At 41.2% G+C, this 17,967-nt stretch overlaps 1 protein-coding gene across 1 annotated transcript in view; it reads right to left on the bottom strand.

Annotated features, from left to right (window-relative positions):
• ptdss2 (phosphatidylserine synthase 2) overlaps window positions 1-17,868 on the bottom strand; it is a 28,396-nt gene extending 10,528 nt beyond the window's left edge. Inside the window, exons 1-6 of the mRNA XM_069687070.1 lie at window positions 17,646-17,868; window positions 16,836-17,177; window positions 10,828-10,929; window positions 6,111-6,193; window positions 2,496-2,563; window positions 798-932 (exon numbers count right to left, since the gene is read on the bottom strand). Of these exons, the coding sequence (XP_069543171.1) occupies window positions 798-932; window positions 2,496-2,563; window positions 6,111-6,193; window positions 10,828-10,929; window positions 16,836-17,062 (615 nt within the window). The 5' untranslated portion in view covers window positions 17,063-17,177; window positions 17,646-17,868. The remainder of the gene's footprint in view (window positions 1-797; window positions 933-2,495; window positions 2,564-6,110; window positions 6,194-10,827; window positions 10,930-16,835; window positions 17,178-17,645) is intronic.
• Window positions 17,869-17,967: the final 99 nt, after the last annotated feature.

Below are 17,967 nucleotides of genomic sequence, written 5' to 3'. Positions count from 1 at the left end.
CAGTGTAGCGGAGCCTACACTACACTAATAAACACCTCACTCTTTTTATCAAAGAACCGAGGTTTTGTCATGTAACCCAAAGTTTTAAAGCGTGAGTAATAGTGAAACAGGTTAATCGCTGCATCCCTTTCATAGTTCATCCACTTTATATTCAGCTTTTCAGCCAAGTAATACAGCACATTTTACGTGATTTACCTTTAAACTCAAAGTAACCTGTAATCTGTTTTAATGTCAGACATATTTTATTCATGAATAAATTGTCAAAGGGAACACATTTTAAGAAGGTTATTGACACAGATCTGCTGTATTTAGTGAAATGAGGCCAACAGTAGAGAAAGGCTGTGGGTCATGGCAGCAGCAGACTGTCTCCACAGGGGGAGAAGAGGGCCTGGTTCTACTGACGGACTGTAATGTGCACCAGACACAAGCCTCGGGAGCCAGTCAGCAAACATACTGTGAGCTTGTGTTTGCGAAGGAGAGAGAAAGCGAGAAGGAAGAGAGAGGCTAGGAGTTCTAGTGTCAGACGGAAAATAAGTGTGCAATGGATGAGGGAGAGAAACAGGAAAACATTTCACAGTATGTGGACGCCTGTATGGACTTTTGACAGCTGCAATAGTATATGAGATCTGGGTCATTTCTTTAACACTTATTTTTTTGGGGAAGAGTACAACAATAGAAAAAGACAAAAATGACTCCTCTGAGAAGGTGGCATGTTATTTGCCAGGTTACTGCATACTCAAAATGTGTTTACGATACAAATGCAGCTGGAAAAGATAAAATGACTAAAATAGTCTCACCCAGATGTTGTGGAAGGGGTCGGTGGTGTTTCCAGGGTCGTACATGAGGCAGTTTCCTCCATAGTCGCGCTCGGGGAGGGCCACCCCGAGCTTTGGGTCAATGTACTTCATGAACTGTCGGCCATCGTGCACAGTCTAGATGATGGGGTTTAAGTACAGAAACTATCAGCACGTATTCTCCCTGACAATGACCTTTTATGGACACACACAAATACAGACACTTCAAGGTGGATTTAATCAATTCTTAAAAGTTCAAAACAAACATGGTGACAATTTGCAATTCTTTGAACAAGCAGCTGTTAAGTATTGCTCCAGTATGTCAAAGGGTCTGGCTTAGTATTGGACATTTTAATTAAACTAGAGGAGAGCAAAGATGCTCCCAGGGTTCCAGGAGGAGATTGGAGCACTGGCCAAAACACATTTTGGCCAGTGTTTAGGCCTGGTTGCTAAGATGCATTTAAGATCTCCATGGTTTTTTTCCCCCAGAATGTAGCTTCTTTGCTTTGACTTGTGGAGATTACACAATCCACGTTTTAAGGAGTCCTTCTGCTTCGTTCTGGGGATGGAGCCAACATTTCTAAAATGGTCGGATAAAACTCCCACAAGAAAGAGAAGTATGTCCTAGTGTAAATTATAGACTTTATGAATGCATTTGTTTGCTATATGTTTGACAGTGTTTTAGCCAAGCGGCAACCTCCGGTGTTGAAAAATGAAGCCAATGCAGAAGTGCAAAAAACTGCAGTTCCTCAAGTGGCCACTTGACTGGCTCCAGAAACAAAGAAATAACATTATGGCAGATGGGAAAATGACTTTTACAGCAGAAATTAACATGTTTACAGCCTGGTACTAAAAACAGTTTTGTTAAAAACAGCTAATTTTATTGTTCAAGATAACTACTGGGGATGAATCTTTTTATAACACACCCGTTGTACTTAGCCTTAAATCATAGGGGCCGGGTCACATGAGTGACAGGTAGATCCTGCTGGCTGTCTGCTAGACATAAACACAGACACACAGTCACTGAACTTAACTTCACCTGTTTGTTCTGTTGGAGCCTTTTGTGTTTTTTTTCATTCAAAGTTTGGACAAATAATCTGTCTCTGTGGGATTTATAGAACTTTGTGGTCGGAGCTCCAGCTTTTCGGTGAGTTAAATGCTATTATTATTGTATTGATATATTTTTAGCACCAAGTAGCAGGTATACTGTGCTCACAATAGCTGGCTTGTTAGCCTGTTCAGTGTTTATCAAACATTTATTTAATCGTCGGTCAGTAAATAGGAGTCAGAAGTTGTTGGCTTTTCCCCGGAGAGATTATTGTGGACCGTCGCTAGCTCAGCGGACGAGCAAGCGGCAAATCCACTACTTCTTTACTCTGATAATTAAACACCTGCAGTCAGTCACCACCACAAACAGAATCTCCTCCTGGGAAAGTTAAACTCATTCACAAGCCAGTGGATCAGACACAGACTGTTTAGCTTTGATAACTTGGCATTTTTCAACCACTCGCTTTTCTGCAGCGTGATCCTCTCGTGCAAATTTGGCCACTTCAGTAAACCAACATGGCGTCGGCCATATTTCAGCTTCATTCACGCAGTCGAGAAACTAATGGGTGACGTCAGGGTGGCTACGTCCATTATTTATGCAGTCTGTGGTTTTAGCCCATCGAGATTTCAATATCATATCATCAGCATACCAACCTGGAACAGGATAAATATCAGGAACAGCTCGTAGACGACGGTGACACAAAGCCAGAATCTCCAGTAAGCTGCAGAGAAACAGAGAGAGGATGTGACGGTAAGAGATGTCGCATTTTTTATAGGAAAACATGTTGGATGACACAGTTATTAATATGACTCTGTATTTCTGTATTTAAAAAGAGGCAAATTAAACATTTAACATTCTGTCTGTACAGAATCTGAGTGATGCTTTGTTGCGTGTTGACCTTGCTATTTCTGTGCTGCTTCCTTAATTCAAAGGCTTTTGCCAGTCGACGATCCATTCAGACTATTAATAATTAATTGCTTCATAAAACACAAATTGGAGTGTGTTTTTTCTGTTACCAAGGATACAGAGAAATCCAGTTAGGACTGGTTATGACAGCAGATAATCTGGTTCCATTCAAGTTCACCTTCATCAGCAGCTCATTGTTAAAGAGACACAGAAGGATTAAAAGAGACTGTGGTAAAAGTTCTTGTAGCAGCACCTTGAATTGAATGTCCTACAAAAGGATACAATTCAGCACTTGTGTTGTTTGGTGTAGTCTGTTTGTTGTGACACTCCCAGACGGTGATCTATAGGGAGTTAACTCTGTCCCCTCTGGGTCTTTTCCCAGGACACAGACATGTGATGTAACTGCAACAAGGTGCATAACAACTAACCTACTTGGCTGGCTCAACAGGTCAGGGAGTATGACACAGTCACTAAATACACACACAAACAGAACCCCCTTGTCTTTTTGATTCCAACAAGAACGGGGGCATGAAGGGACAAGTAATGCATCAACAGCAGCCAAAATTCTTGTCCGGCCACTTCACGCCTCCAACAACATTCAGCGCACGTCTCCATGTGACCTCCACACCGTGTTATCTTCCTTCCTGTCTATGTTTCCCTCTGGAGTTAGCGGGAAACATGTTGTGTGAGATACAAGAGGAGTCTTCTGCACAAACGATGCGGTAGAAAAACATCAATAGCAGATTACTTTTTAACTACTGCACCATTTAAATAGAACAGCGCGTCAGCATTAGGCTGACGCATTTAGCCACAACTCAACATATTATATGCCACCACATAAACAGTCCGGTGCTTTTTAAATACACAGCTGATACTCTTATCAAACATTAAAAACAAGCCACAAGCCAAAAAACCCCAGAATGCTTCTGCTGCACCATCTAGTTTAACTAACCCTGAACCACAGAATTACTCTTATATAGTCATTACAGGCAAATGTAAAGGTATAAAGCAGCTGTTTTACTCAGTGTTTGTGTCGTGTGTAGATGTAAGGGATTATACTAGTGCGGTACAAGGCAATTAAAGAAATTAATCTAATTAATTACAGGCTTTGTTTTAATTCATCTCAATTAAATCGCGTTTATCATTGATTTTTATGAGAAGCATCACATGTAGACTTACTCAGTCTGGATTACCCTGTTTCTAGATGCTTATATCTTACTTACACACTTTAAGTGTACTCATTTCTCATTTCATGTAGTCTTAATTCACAAACTTCTTTAATCTGATCACTTTGCTTCCCTCCTGTCTCCCCCAACACACCTCTGCACACAACTGCTTAACCAGCACCCCTTTTTCTGTATGTCTCTCTCTTACCCATTTCCCACCAAAATTAGTGCACTGACGCGGGCTTATCAGACCCAGGAAGACCTGCTTATAAATGCCGATTGTCTCTTTTTCCATTGCCAGTGGAGTATACTCCGTTTGGTCTCTTTTCAGTCGGCCACCGTCTAACGCGCCAGAAACAGGGTTATTAAACTGTCGCCTTATTTCTTCTTCCCCTCGGATCAGAAGAAGCTCTCTCACCTCGCTGTGTTGCTGCATCTTGCACGGAACAAATTAGCCGCTGTATGTTGTTATTCTGTATTTACGCGCCAGAACTTAAATGCGCATAGCATCGCCGAAAGGGGGCGGAGATTAGCGTGTCGACCCGGGTTTTGTGTTCCCATCATTGCCGATCAGAGCCGAGGCAAAAATTACCTGGGTCTTCTGCAAAGTCATTTGACCCGGGTCTGAATGCCGATTGTAACCTTTCCCACTGAGAAAAAAATCTGGGCGTTAACAGGTTTTTTGACCAGTGGGAAAGCGGCTTCTGTCTGCTGTCGACTGTCTGCATCTGCATTCTGTTTTATTAAGTTCTTTCGCGATTTACTCGCGCCGCATGTGCACGAGGGATGTTATTAATGACGTAGACTCTCAAAACGATCGATCGTAACCAAATGACAGCAGCACATTTTATAAGCTTAAAAACAGCGACAGATTTATTATTTATTTATTATTTTAAAAGGAAAAGACCGCCGCTCAATTAATGAATTTACAGTCGGGACGTACCAGAGGACGTCGCTGCAGAGTGTGTGTATGTTGTCCCTGCTCGAGACAGGTAGGCTGTGGGAGGGCAGGTTGTCCACTTATTGATCGATCTCAGATGGATAAAATAATAAAAATTAAAGGCCAGGTATCCTTGTGCCATGCGTTTCCGTCCTGTTTTTAAAGCTGCTGTATACAGTTGTATGCTTAGTGACTAATTAATCAATCGAAATGAACACGTTACTTTGACAGCACCTCTGGTTTCTCTCGCGGCTCTCTCTTTAACCCACCAGTTAACACAACACAAAGCTCTTCATATAACCTTCACTGTCGCTGTGCTTTACCTAAAGCTTAAATACCAGCACATTAAAGTAGAGCATGACACACAGACCTGCATCAGAGTTGTCTGCTCATACTGTTCAGTTACTACAAATTAACAGACACCTGCCTACCAATCACGTTTGTGCCTTTCCTTCAGCCATTGTATTATGCTTTATAATGCCGTTTGTTTTTTATTGGTGGCTATAAATTCGTGTAAATGTGCCTCCTGAAAACAGTGAGTCATGAATAGCTTGGATTGTCAGTTATGTAAGCAGTAATAAGACAGTAAGGAATGTCGTTTTTCTGTGTTTAGACAGCAGCTCACTGATCTGTGGGAGAGGTTCGTGTGTTTTAAAGGGCGTGAGATTTTCATGTTTCTTCATGTCTATTCACTGAGGGACACACTACCCTTTATATGCCTTCTATAAGACCAGGAGAGTCCTCCACACAAGTGATGGAGGTGTTCACCCTGTGTGGACTTGTTTGTTGGCGTTTCAGTTGTTCTCTAAAGGATCTAATTGGATCTAACCAATGCCTGGAAAAAATCCGATCTCCTTCCAACTGAGTTGGTTCACTCATTACATTTAGCTGTCCACTGTGTGTATTGATTACCAGCACTCAGAGGATCTTTACTTTTATGAGAGGCCTACATGAGATTCTCAAATGTTTCTGTTGATAAAATTAGTGGTGACTGCTGTCAGGTACTCTTACCTCTCTACACGAGGAAAGAACAATCAATAAGTCATTAAAACGTCAGACTCATCACCTGAGCTTGTGCTGATAAGATCGAGCTATATGAACACGTTTTAATTACATATAGTGTTTCTGAATCCTTAGGATGTTGTTCAAAGATGCATTTCAACCTGGTCTCTCATCTGACATGATAAAAATGTTGCCATAAAACTGGAAAAAGCAGCTAAAAAAAAGAGTTTGTATGGTGAGTGTGATATTCTTACCTGGATGTGGTCTAGTGAAGGGTCCATCTTTGGCTTGAGTAACACCAAAACAGAGGAACACCAGGATGCTTGCCACAATCCCTCTACGGAAAAACAAACACAGTGGAAGGCGATGGGACTTTATGATACAGTGTAGACGAATCCTGCAGCTGATTCATGTGTCGCCTGTTGAGCACTGCCACCATTAACGCCATGGCAAAGGACATATTTACACCGACAGTGCAGTGATGTCAATCACAGTCAGATCCTTTGACAGATGAATGTAGTCTGTGTGACGTTTTTTGGTCCTAAAATACTTGTCAAAAATGGGTTATGACACAGAATTTGAGGAATATATTAAAACTCAGCAGGATTTCTTTGGGAGATAAAGATTACATTCTTCAACTTGATGATATTTGACTTGTAGTCCAAAGAAATGCTTCATTAAATAAAAATCATGACAAGCTAAAAGATTTTAATTTAAATAAATGTCAGTGACGCGTTTTCCATCACCCAGCAGTGGTTGGTCTGCCAGAGAGGGTAGGCGGAGCTAAGCGGCTGTTTTTCCGGTCTCTGCAAGTGTTGCGAGTAAACAGTAATCTACTATGGCTGAACAAACAAAGAAAAGATGGATGACTACAGATACAACTTCAAAAATAAGTGAAAATCCAAAGAAAAAGAAACAAATTTGACGCTCAGATGAAGGCAAACAGTCTGAAAAGGAAAGCGACCGTCAGCGAGGAAAATCAAGAGTTACAACCGGAGCTAACTGTGGACGTCACACATGCAGCACTGTCTGGATAGCTAAGAAGTGTGCTCCTGCAATTACTGTTCATCAAGATTAGCACTTTAAATAACTTAGGAAGATTTCATTGGGGGATAAAGATTACATTCTTCAATTCAATGACTCTTTGACTTGTAGCCCACAGACATGCATCGTTAAATAAAAATCCTGACCTGAAACATAAGCTAGCGAGAGCTGTGTCGGGATACAAGTTTAAGGTCTTCCTAATAAAGGCAGATAAGCACAGAAAGAGGCCCAGCTGCCTGAATAACTTAATAAAGGTACAACTTTTATAACATTTATTTTAGGGGAATTCGAAGTATGATTTTGTCTTTGTTTCCTTTCAACTGAATTCAATAAAAGCGCTTCAGAAAACATTTCATCTAAGTGGTCTAAATATAAGTACAAAGAGCAGGACGGGGAGTATAATGTGGCTTAATTTGATTTAACATCAATCTGTCTCAGCAGCTGACCGTTATAATAAACCTCATTACAGTTCCCCGTGTGTTTACTTAGAGACGAGACCGTTCTGAACCTGCTGCTCTGTTGTGATGCCTTTAATCTCCGCTGTGTTGACATCTGAAACCAGGAGACCGGGCAGGGACGCTGCCCGTGACTTACACAGGAACAGAAGGCTTAGCAACTGGACACACAATGAGACGTCAGCGTGTGCTCACCAACAAGAGTGGGAGCGTTAGAGTGAGTGATTGAGTGACCGATTGTGTTGGTGGGAAAGTGAGTGTATGTGATGTGTGAGTGTCAACGTGTATATGCACATGTGTGAGCTAGTGATAGTGACCATTAGTCAGAAGGACGGCGTTTTGAAAGGACTGTGAGAGGATAAGATCGGGAGTATTGATCAGTGTGTGAATGCATACATGAGTGCGATTCAGACTCTGTGTGTGTGTGTGTGTGTGTGTGTGTGTGTGTGTGTGTGCGTTTGTGTATTCTGCTGCCAGGAAGAAGCTCTAGGGTCTTTATCCCAACGAGCCAGACTGTGCTGACTTCAGCAAATCCTGTTAAGAACCGTCCCACAATCCCTCACGAACACATCCTCCAATCAGTCTCTGTGTGTGTGTGTGTGTATGTGTTCACACTCACACGACATTCATGTAGCTTACTTGTGCTTGGATTGTTCTATACCATTTCATTTAAACTCCCAAAAACAAGAGCACTATTTCTTAAAAGCAAATGAATCTTTAAATATGAAGTTCTTTCATTATCATAAGACTAATCTCTGTTTACAGATTTGTATATTTCTACATAGAAATGTAGAATCTGTAGGCAGGATCGTGGATTTTAGGGACGGCATTTGTGCTGTTTTCCGTTTGTAGTATGCTTGTAGTACGAGTAATGACCACAGCATACGCAGGAAAAACAGTCAACATGTGGAGAGCAAAAGCAGGCGGAACGTAAAGCTCCGGCTCTCATCAGCGGCTATCTGACGATGATTTAGCTTCTTAATAATCTCTATAAACAGACATCTGCATGCTAACAGCTAACAATCTGCTCTACATCTAAAATTCATCCTGAGATAAATTCCCTTGACGCCGTGTCACGAAAGCCACTCAGCGTTCAGATTTCCAGACTTCCTCGAATGCGTCAGAAATGATCAAGCCGACCTCCGTTCAACAAACGAGCATTTTAAAAGTAGTTTTCTTCTCCTCTTGAGGACAGACCTGACAAAGCTTCATTTTACTTTTTACTAATCTGCATCATGATGTTGAAGTTTCAGCAAAGGTCAGACGAGTTAATTAAAGTCAATCACAAAAAAACATACGGTTTCTTTTTCTGTAAACAATGCAGCACACGGAAAAGGAAGTCTTGACCGGAAGTCTCTTCTAACTAAACTAAGGACTAGTTTTCCACAATTAGTTCATACAAGCCTTCAAATCAGCCTTTTGCTCTATTAAATAAGCATCAAAGCCGTGAGTTGGTTGAACTGAGAGCTCAGTTTCAAACTATCATCAGAATACCGTGATCAGATATCAACTCCTGACCAACATGAAGAAGCCTTATCAGCCCAGGTGAGAAAATCAACGTTGATGAAAACAGGAGTCCAGTGAAAGATTGCCAACAGTAGGAACAAACTGATGTAATTCTGAAGTGTTTTACTACAGAGGGACGTTAGACTGCGGGGACATCTTTGCACACAACAGGAATCAATACATTTCAATGCAATCACTGAGATCAGTGGATTTGCTTGTGCTTGTAGCTTTCCACTGAGCATTCAATAGTATGTTTTTAACCAACTGTACTTTAAGAGTGAAGGAAACAGAGAGTGCATTATGATAAATAAATAACAGAAGCTCTGTCATCATTTGATTACATAAAACCCTGCTAAGCACGATTACAAGCAACACTGTCTTCTTCATCTGTTTTGCCTCAAACAAAACAGCCACAGCCTCATCTGTCATCCACAATTAGTCACACAGTACATTTTACAGCTTATTGACAGCGTGTATAAATAAATCCACCCAAAAGATAAACATGTAAGGTGATATGACAGCACTGTTGATGTGGGATTTCTGAGACTGAAACCCATACTGATTTATTAAATCAGACCATTAATCTAAAGTGGAATATGACCCACTCCAATTTTCAAATTGCAGGGGGCGCAACATTTGTTTAAAGTACAATGTGTGTCAAAAAATACCATTTAAATGTAACTATAGTGCTGCAGAGATGTTCAGGCCTACACATCATACACAGACTTATGTATCAAATATCTCTGCAGAAATCACTCCATAATCATTTTAATATGTTTTTCAATGAAAATGAGAATAACTATCTAAAAATTATTATTCCTTTTAATATCGCAAATCTGGTTTAGGTTTAGTAAAAAGTAGGGCTCTCAAAGTTAACGCGATAATAATGAGTTAATTACTATTTATTTTGACGCGTGATTAACGCACACACATTCTATCATTTTGACCCTCCGCCCCCCCCTTAGTTTGGGAAAACAGGAAGCGATGCAGCGGTACTGTTGTGGACAGCAAGCAGAAACAAACCTCCGTGAGAAGAAGTGGATAATAAAGAAAAGGGTCTTTTAAATGGCAAGTTCAGCCTCAAAGCCCTGCTATAAGTTATTTGTATTTACTGTCGATGTGAACGGAGTTACCACCGGAGTACGTCGAGTCTTAAATACCACTTGCTGGCCGAGCACACAGCTGATGCAGAGAGCCCCAGGTTGTGAAACATGTCTTTAAGTGATTAAACTTTGACTAAAATTAGTTTTTTTTATCTCCTACTGCACTCAGTGACTTATTAGGAATGTTACATTCAGGTCAACATGCCCGTCTGTTGTTGCTTGCTGGGCTTCAGTTTGCCATGTTATGCTTTCAGCATATTTTTTGAGCATGCAGAACCTTTGAGGTTATTCTGTAGAATATTCTGGACAGTATTTGTCATTGTTTTGGAATAATAATACATTTGCATAAAGGAAGCATATTTGTCCATTCCCATGTTGATAAGAGCATTAAAAACTTGAAAAATATCTCCTTAATGTACATTTACATCTTTATAACTTTATTGTACATGAGGTGTGCACTGTGCAGCTGCATCATCTAGAGAGATAAAAGTATAGGATCAGGGTTGGGGGTAAAAAACTTGATGTTAACATCCCCACCTGGAGCCTGCTCAACAGTGACTCCAGCTACACGTGATGTTCAAAGAGGACAAATTGAGCTGAAGGTGAATTCAACTAAAAAAGGAAGTCATTATGTTTGAAACAATGAAATCTGAACCTCACCCATTTTGCTGTGGTTTTATGGCATCTTGCCAAACAGTGTTAAAGGTGAGATAAAAGTTGGGATGCTAAACACATGCTAAACACATCATGTCTGTTATTTAAATATTTAAAAGAACTCAGCAGGACTAGAAAACTAGAATAACCCTTAAAACAATTAGTCCTGTTTACTAATGAAACCAGCTCCCTCTGAGACAGGTACTGACCTCTTGGTGTTGAAGGCCGTGTCCTGGGGGGTCTCTTCCAACAGCGTGACGTAGACCAGAGCACAGGTCAGAATGAACAGCACTGTCACAGTATGGGCTCGCCTGCAGAAGGAGAGAAGAGATGGAAAGAAAGAGATTAATAAGACTTACTAAAAGAGTAAAAATACACTGCTGCCATCTGAGGTCAACAAAGGAGAAAGCTTAGCAATAATAAATCACAGCATGATGAGCTGAGCATGCTGGTTATTATAAGTGTCTTAAAAAGGCTTTCAGTCCTCTTGTGCTTGTGATTGAAAACAATAATCAGAAGTATAAAGAGGGAAGTGGAGAGGAGATAAAACCGATGAGTTGAAACTGGGTTAGTGACTGCAGCAGGAAACGGCTACAAAAAGGGCTGCGCTACACATTAAGTACACAGGATGTATGAATTTTATGAGTCACTTCCACATTTTCCCACATTCAAATGGAAGACAAAAAATAGCTCTGTATCAATTTGCCTGGGACCCACATGACTGTGGATAGCAAAAGTCCTCAGCCATTACATTAGTACACTGTTGTGAACCTGAGTTTAAAGGCCCTGATGCTGGCCGTATGGGCTCATATCTCTCATATCACTCTGCAGCAAACCTTGGCCTCTGTTGTACCACAGTCACACATCCATACATCAATGCTATCTGTGGGATTTATCTCAACTCAAGGGGCAAAGTGTTATGTAGCCACTTACTGATATGTGTTACACAAGGGCATACAGTATGCACATAATTCTATAAGTCCTGATTAGTGAGGAGGAAAAGAATCAAACACTTCAATGGTATTTGTAAAGTTGTTTAGGACATAATTGCAAGATAAATTATAGGGAGATAAAGAGGGGACTAAGTCAGGTTTAATACTAAACCCTGGATGCTCAGATTGCTCAGATAGCTATTGCCATTGCTACAGAGTGCTTAAGTGATAAGTTGTCAACTATTATATTAATCCTCAAATATTGTGATATTTGATTCATTGATTTTAGTTATTATTTTATGAAAAACAGGTATAAAAATACTCTTAATCCAGCTTCTCAGAAGTGAGTATTTTACTTTAATTTTAACTTAATATACTTGTGTTGTGCACATAATAGACATTTGAGGACATCATGTTGGGCTTTGGGAAATATAATAATATACCTACAATTTGAAGACCAAAAAAAGTGATTGAACAATGGAGAAAATAATGAACACATAAATGAACATTAAGGGGCATTAAATTGGTGACATATGCGCGACTCCCACCCTCGGCCCTTTGCCGCGTGTCATCCCCACTATTTCTTCCCCTGTTTCCGACACTGTCCTCTCTCTGTCAATAAATGCATAAAAGGCCAAAAAACTACATTTAAAAAAATCAGTATTAAAAATAATAACCAGTTGCTGCCCTACACTTATCATTTGCAGTACTCTGAAGACCCGAGGCGATCCATGGACTCATGGATTTGACTCGGATGATCCCGAATTTAAAATACTTGACTGATGCTGGATTTGTTTGCTCGGGGTCTGTCAGCTGACAAAAAAACACTCCAGTGAGCTCAGTTAAAACACAAGCATGCTAAGTGAGTGACCTGCAAGAGAACCGTGACGCTCATTGTGAAGTATATAAACTGCAACCAGCAGTGTCACAAACCCCGAATAATATGACAATGTGCACCAATGATACTGCGAATATGGCCTGGATTATAGCGAAATGTTGCAGGAACACAAATCTTCTGTACTTAAGCTGAATCTCAAGTGTCTGCTTAAGTTTAGAACCAAACAACAAAGTTACACAGTGACTTTGAACCCTAGTTAAGCATTTAAAAAGTTAAAGGAGCAGTTCACCCCTGTAAAAAGCCACTGTCAGTCAAAGCTGTAATTTATAGAAGCAATAATGTGTGAAATATGCGGCATAGCTGTGGAGAAAGTCAAACAAACAGCTCGTGGTTCCGCCCATTCTACATTCCTACAACACCCAGCGTGCATTGCGCCCCTCCCTCTGAGGCCCAGCGAGAGACGCTGGAGGGAAATACTACCGTTTCCGCTGCAGGCAACGGCTCAGAGCGGTGCAGAATCTGAAATGTGACAAGAATTTACCGGTGGATCGTCTAAAAAATCTTCAGGTCTGCAGTCTACATTTCAAACCTGACGATTTTGAATGAGACATGACATCGGAGGCGGGCGCCCTAGATTGAAGAAGTGTAGTTTAGCAAGCTCCCTGGCCTTCGCCAGATGACGTGTTTTACGTCGTCTGGCGGAGGTTTTCCAGGGACCATTGGAGAAGCGGATAGCAAACTATATTGTATGGGTTTAAAGCAGTTTTCTTACATAAAATATAAACAAAATGCTATGACTTATTTGTGACAATTTACAGTTGCAGAACAAACCTCTCCGTGCTCTCTAGAGGACAAACTAAAGAGCACTAAACAGCGAGTCTAGTTTGTTCCCCTCGGCTCATCAAACTAGCAAAACAAGGCATAAACATGAAACCATGTCCCCGGAGCATGCTCAGTGACATTTGGCTGACAGAGCTATTCTCCAGAGAAAGAAGAAGCAGTCATGGTGTTGCTTCTGAACAAACAAACTGTTCATGTTTACTGCCATTAAGGAAAATGTCAGGGGGTGCAACAGTGAAGCTCTTTTACATGTTTTTAATCGTTTTGGAGCAGCAAAGGTCAGTGTCACAGAGGCAGTAGAAACACACACACTGCTCTCTACGGGGACTAGTTTATCAGATAAAACCACACCAGTCTTATCATTTAAGGCTACTTAATATCACCATAAAGCCCTGTTTAGGCTTATTTTGTAATGAGGCCACTGCTGTCATCTGTCAAATGAAAGAACGTCGCCCCCACCCACCAGTCCCTTGGCTCAGAGTCTGAGTCACAGAGATGGTACGCCAGGTGTCATTAGCATGTTCTCCCTGCTCGAGCTCCTTATCCAACCTGTTTGGCAGGAGACACTAGGGAGGGCCTGGCTTCTCCCTTCCCTGACAACCATGCACACCAACCGGTAGAGGAGAGAAGCAGCGGAAATACCAGCCTTTTGCACCTGAGAGGCAAGCTTAACTTAGAACACAATTTGCCACACAATTGAGGTTGAGCATCCAGCTAAAACAAGATATAAACTGGCTGAAAATTGTGACATGACTATTTAGGACATGTGCAAAAAGAGCCTGATGTTGTCCTGAGGCTGGGAATAGGCATGCAAATGCAGTTTCTGATTTAACTGAGCTAAAGAGAGGCTTCATTCAATACAACATGCTTGATTGTCAGTTATATGTGACCACAGTGGACTCTGGTTTCCATGATGTCACTATGTTACTAGTCAAAAGTTCACTGTCCTTGTGACACTTAGATAACATTAAATCCTGTCATGAACTCAATTTTCCTTTGAGTGATGTTACCACACCCACTTCCTGTCTTAAAAATACATGAGAAATAAAACTTTTTTCCATTATATTTTTAGAAGTCTAAAAGCGTCAATTGTGTCTTGGAGTTGAAATGTGAGGGCAGCAATGCTATTTAGGGAAAAAAATCAAATGTGGTGTGCCAGCACTAATGTTTGCTTCGTCAGGCTGAGTTCTATATAAGGTTTATCCAAGCTTTTCCTCTTTTCTCAGCATAAAAATACTTCCCCTGCTCCACTCTGTAATAAGGCAGGTTGCATGCCACACAGTTACCTTCATTGACGACCAGAGGAAGCTATCACCATCGACACACGTGCTTTTGTATATCTGTGCAACACAATACAACCAATCTGCTTCTGTGCACAGTATCAGTCTGTAACAGTTATATCAGTACAGGCTTACATGTTGTTTGATATGCAGTACTGGATAACTTCCATTTTTTATACACTATAGCACAGAAAAGATGCCTATAAGACAACGTAATTACTGTAATTTGCAATACATTTTCTACATGGGTTAAATCATCCATCTTTGCTAACTACAGCGTAGCCTTCCTGCCCTCCGTGCTAAGTATAAACATGTGAAATTAGCAGTAATGAAATAAGTATAGGCTCAAAAAATATCGTTCCATCTCTAGAGAAAGTTTTCATCATGTCTCCACCGTAACAAACTGGGAGTGCAAACCAACCACTGTTAGGTCAAATTCCTTCACAGCGATCAAAAACGTTCAGGCAGAGCAGGCCTGCACGATATGAGAAACATCTGCCATGTGCGATCACACTGTTCAATATTGCAATGACGTACTGTGCGATAAATAAACAAATACTGACGTTTGCATATTAGCTTAAACGTACAGTTCCTGTGTTTACTCTGCAATTAGCATGTTTTTACATAAACACTGTTTACTTGTTATTGTGTTTCAGGTTTTGCTTTGTGTTTACTGCACGTCTGTATTGTGACGACAAGGAAATGCAGTCATGAAGCAGAGCAGGTCAGCTGACTGTCAGAGACTACACTGAGCTAGCCTCAGCCAAGATCAACATCGACTTTTGATACGATATCTTTGTATTGCTTCTTGCTATGAAGCTACACACAGTTGCCACTTTATTGGGTACAAGCTAAGACAAATGCAGTCTGATACAACAACCCCTGCTTTTAAGCCTATTTTCATTACAGTAATAAGGTTTAGTATATGATGAAACAGTTTTATACAAGTGTTGATTCAACCTGGCGTCATTTTGTAAGCAGTAGTATGTAGTTCTGCTGAACTCTACTGTATAAACTTGGCTGCATTTCTATTATTTCGTTTATCCTTATTGATATAAGTGGGTTGGCCGTATATTTTAGAAATCCTTCTACATACTGCACGATGCTGGCCTACTTTAAAAACTTGAAGAGACAGAAGTATCTTATTCTTAGTTCCTGTTAATTCCTCCAGTATAACAATAAGAGGAAACCTGGATGCCAAGGTCGTAACACAGTAATGAGACACTCTCATTAAGGTTCCTCTCTGGGAGCACCAGACTCCTCTGCTGTCAAAGATATTGGACAGCTTAGCAGATTCTTCCAACCCCCTTGCTTTTGCACACAAAGCAGAGATGAGGTGCACATGCACTTACTCAGGCTTAAATATTCCTGAAGCGACAGGTTGAAGGGTCAGTGCAGCTATATCTTAAAAGATGGCTGCAGAGGAGAATGTCACTTTTCCAGACTAGACTCATGCATCCCACACGTGTCAACGTGCTCTCTCAGTCTCTGTGTGAGAATCTGTGTCAGTTGGTGCATGGCGAACTCACTACTCCAGTTTACTGCAGGACAAAATATCGGTCTTGACCTCAAGTTTGTCATGTAGTTCTTACTGCTGAAGGTGCAGGCTGAGATATTGCCCAATGGTTTGTCAACAAGCTCTTAGCCTAGATGTGCAATGTAAGCATCCATCACAGCCTCAGAGACATTCAAGCTCCTGTAAGGAACTTTCAGTTTGTGTTGATTTTGGCGCCCCCTGTGGGCAAAGCTGTACCTCTTATCTCTTTGCTGATTTTGTCCTCTACATGCTTGTTTTTTTATTACCAAAAAATCCCTTACTCTTTCTTTTACAGTCATATGCATCACTCACTTTAAAGTTTTGCCCTGGAAAATTTAAACTAAGGCAGCATGCAGTTAACCGCTTCGTCTGACACCTACCCCCCACCAGCAGTTTCAGGCATGAAAAATAACTATGTAGAAATAATCTATCTTGTCGCTGATGGTCTGGTTTGCTTTTGTAGGTCATATAGAGTCATCAGAATTACATTCAGTCTATTTCATAACCATCGAAAAACTGCTCACAGGAGCTTTAATATATATTTCAATCACTGCATATACTGTAACATTTGAAACAATGCCACTGTATTTGTTGTGATAAATAGAGGTCACTTGTACCTGTCTTTCAGTTCACCTTGAAAGGTATAACACATCCTGCTGACACCAAAACACATGCATTTTTCTGCAGGAACTGTCATTTTGAAGTATTTTTGGAGTCAAAACAACACCTTCAGAGTCTGCAGCGTTCACTATTTGACTTTGCACTGCTGACATTGCCAGAAAGCACTCACCAGAAAAAGGTGTTGGTCCCGTCGTCGTACACCTCACATTCCGTGTTTTTCCGGTGCAGGCTCTCCCTGGAGGTCTGCTTCATCACACTGGCTTTGGTTTGTGTGCTCTGATCCGGACAGCCTGGCTCGACCGAGCCGTTCTTGACCTGCTCGGATGCGGCTGTGGCGCACTTGCCGGTAGCGTTGATCGCGCCCACGCTGCTTTTCTTCGACTCGGACTTGGTCATGGCTTTATCCGCCCCTCCTTACTTAACCCCGATCCTGAGCGGTGTGGTTTATCCCTAGGCTGTGCTCCCGTGTACTGTCATCCGCGTCAGCCCCACCCAAGTGACAGTCAGCATCCTGGGGTGCACGTTAGAAAGCGTTAAGAAGGAGGAGAATAACCTGAAACTCACGCCCTGCAGTGGTTTAAGCCGCTGAGTCCTGAACACCGCCCAGCAAGGCACAGCACAGTGCACACATGGACGTAAGACCTCTTTATCTACACCTACTCACAGTCATTACTTACAAGGCATTACAGTTATGTGTCAGCAATGGCGACCACTGTCTGACATAATCACTGCACGGGTCCTTATTGATGGCTCTCGGGTGGTAAACAAATCACAGGAGATGCACTGCCAAAAGCTTGTCTAACAACATTAGCTATTTGTAGCAGGCTATTTTCTGACGGTTTGACCTTGCTAACAAGGCTAAGTTACCTGGAAAGCTTGCTAACAATTAACCGACGTTAAACAATCATTACTAGAGACCATGCTTCGATTCACGTTAGCTTTACGTTACTGTTAGCGTTAAATGTAAGACAATACTCACCAGTTGAGTTTATTGGATTAAAGTAACGTTACTGACAGAAGTCCGGATGAGTTCAGGGCATGCTAACGTGAGGCTACATCAGTCCAAACGTTTAAAACCGTCTTGTAAGTTAGTTAGTTGAAAGAAAAAGCATTCAGCAGTGAACTTGTCACATTCCGACAGGAGACTGCCGCTCCACTCTGACAGAAAAAGACAAACAGCACTTAACGATGGACTATGCAGTCTACACTCTAGACACACATATCACATGTGTATAGAGTCTGTTTAGTAAGAATCTCAAAGCATCAACAATACCAGATCCGGTATATTCTCTACAAAATAA

The sequence above is a fragment of the Semicossyphus pulcher genome, unplaced genomic scaffold (assembly GCF_022749685.1).
Source record: "Semicossyphus pulcher isolate SPU_LCO1_2020_fin unplaced genomic scaffold, fSemPul1.0.p SCAF_8, whole genome shotgun sequence".
Lineage (NCBI taxonomy): Eukaryota > Metazoa > Chordata > Actinopteri > Labriformes > Labridae > Semicossyphus > Semicossyphus pulcher.
Note: the sequence above shows the minus strand (reverse complement) of the source record. Positions and strands in the feature narration are given on the sequence as shown.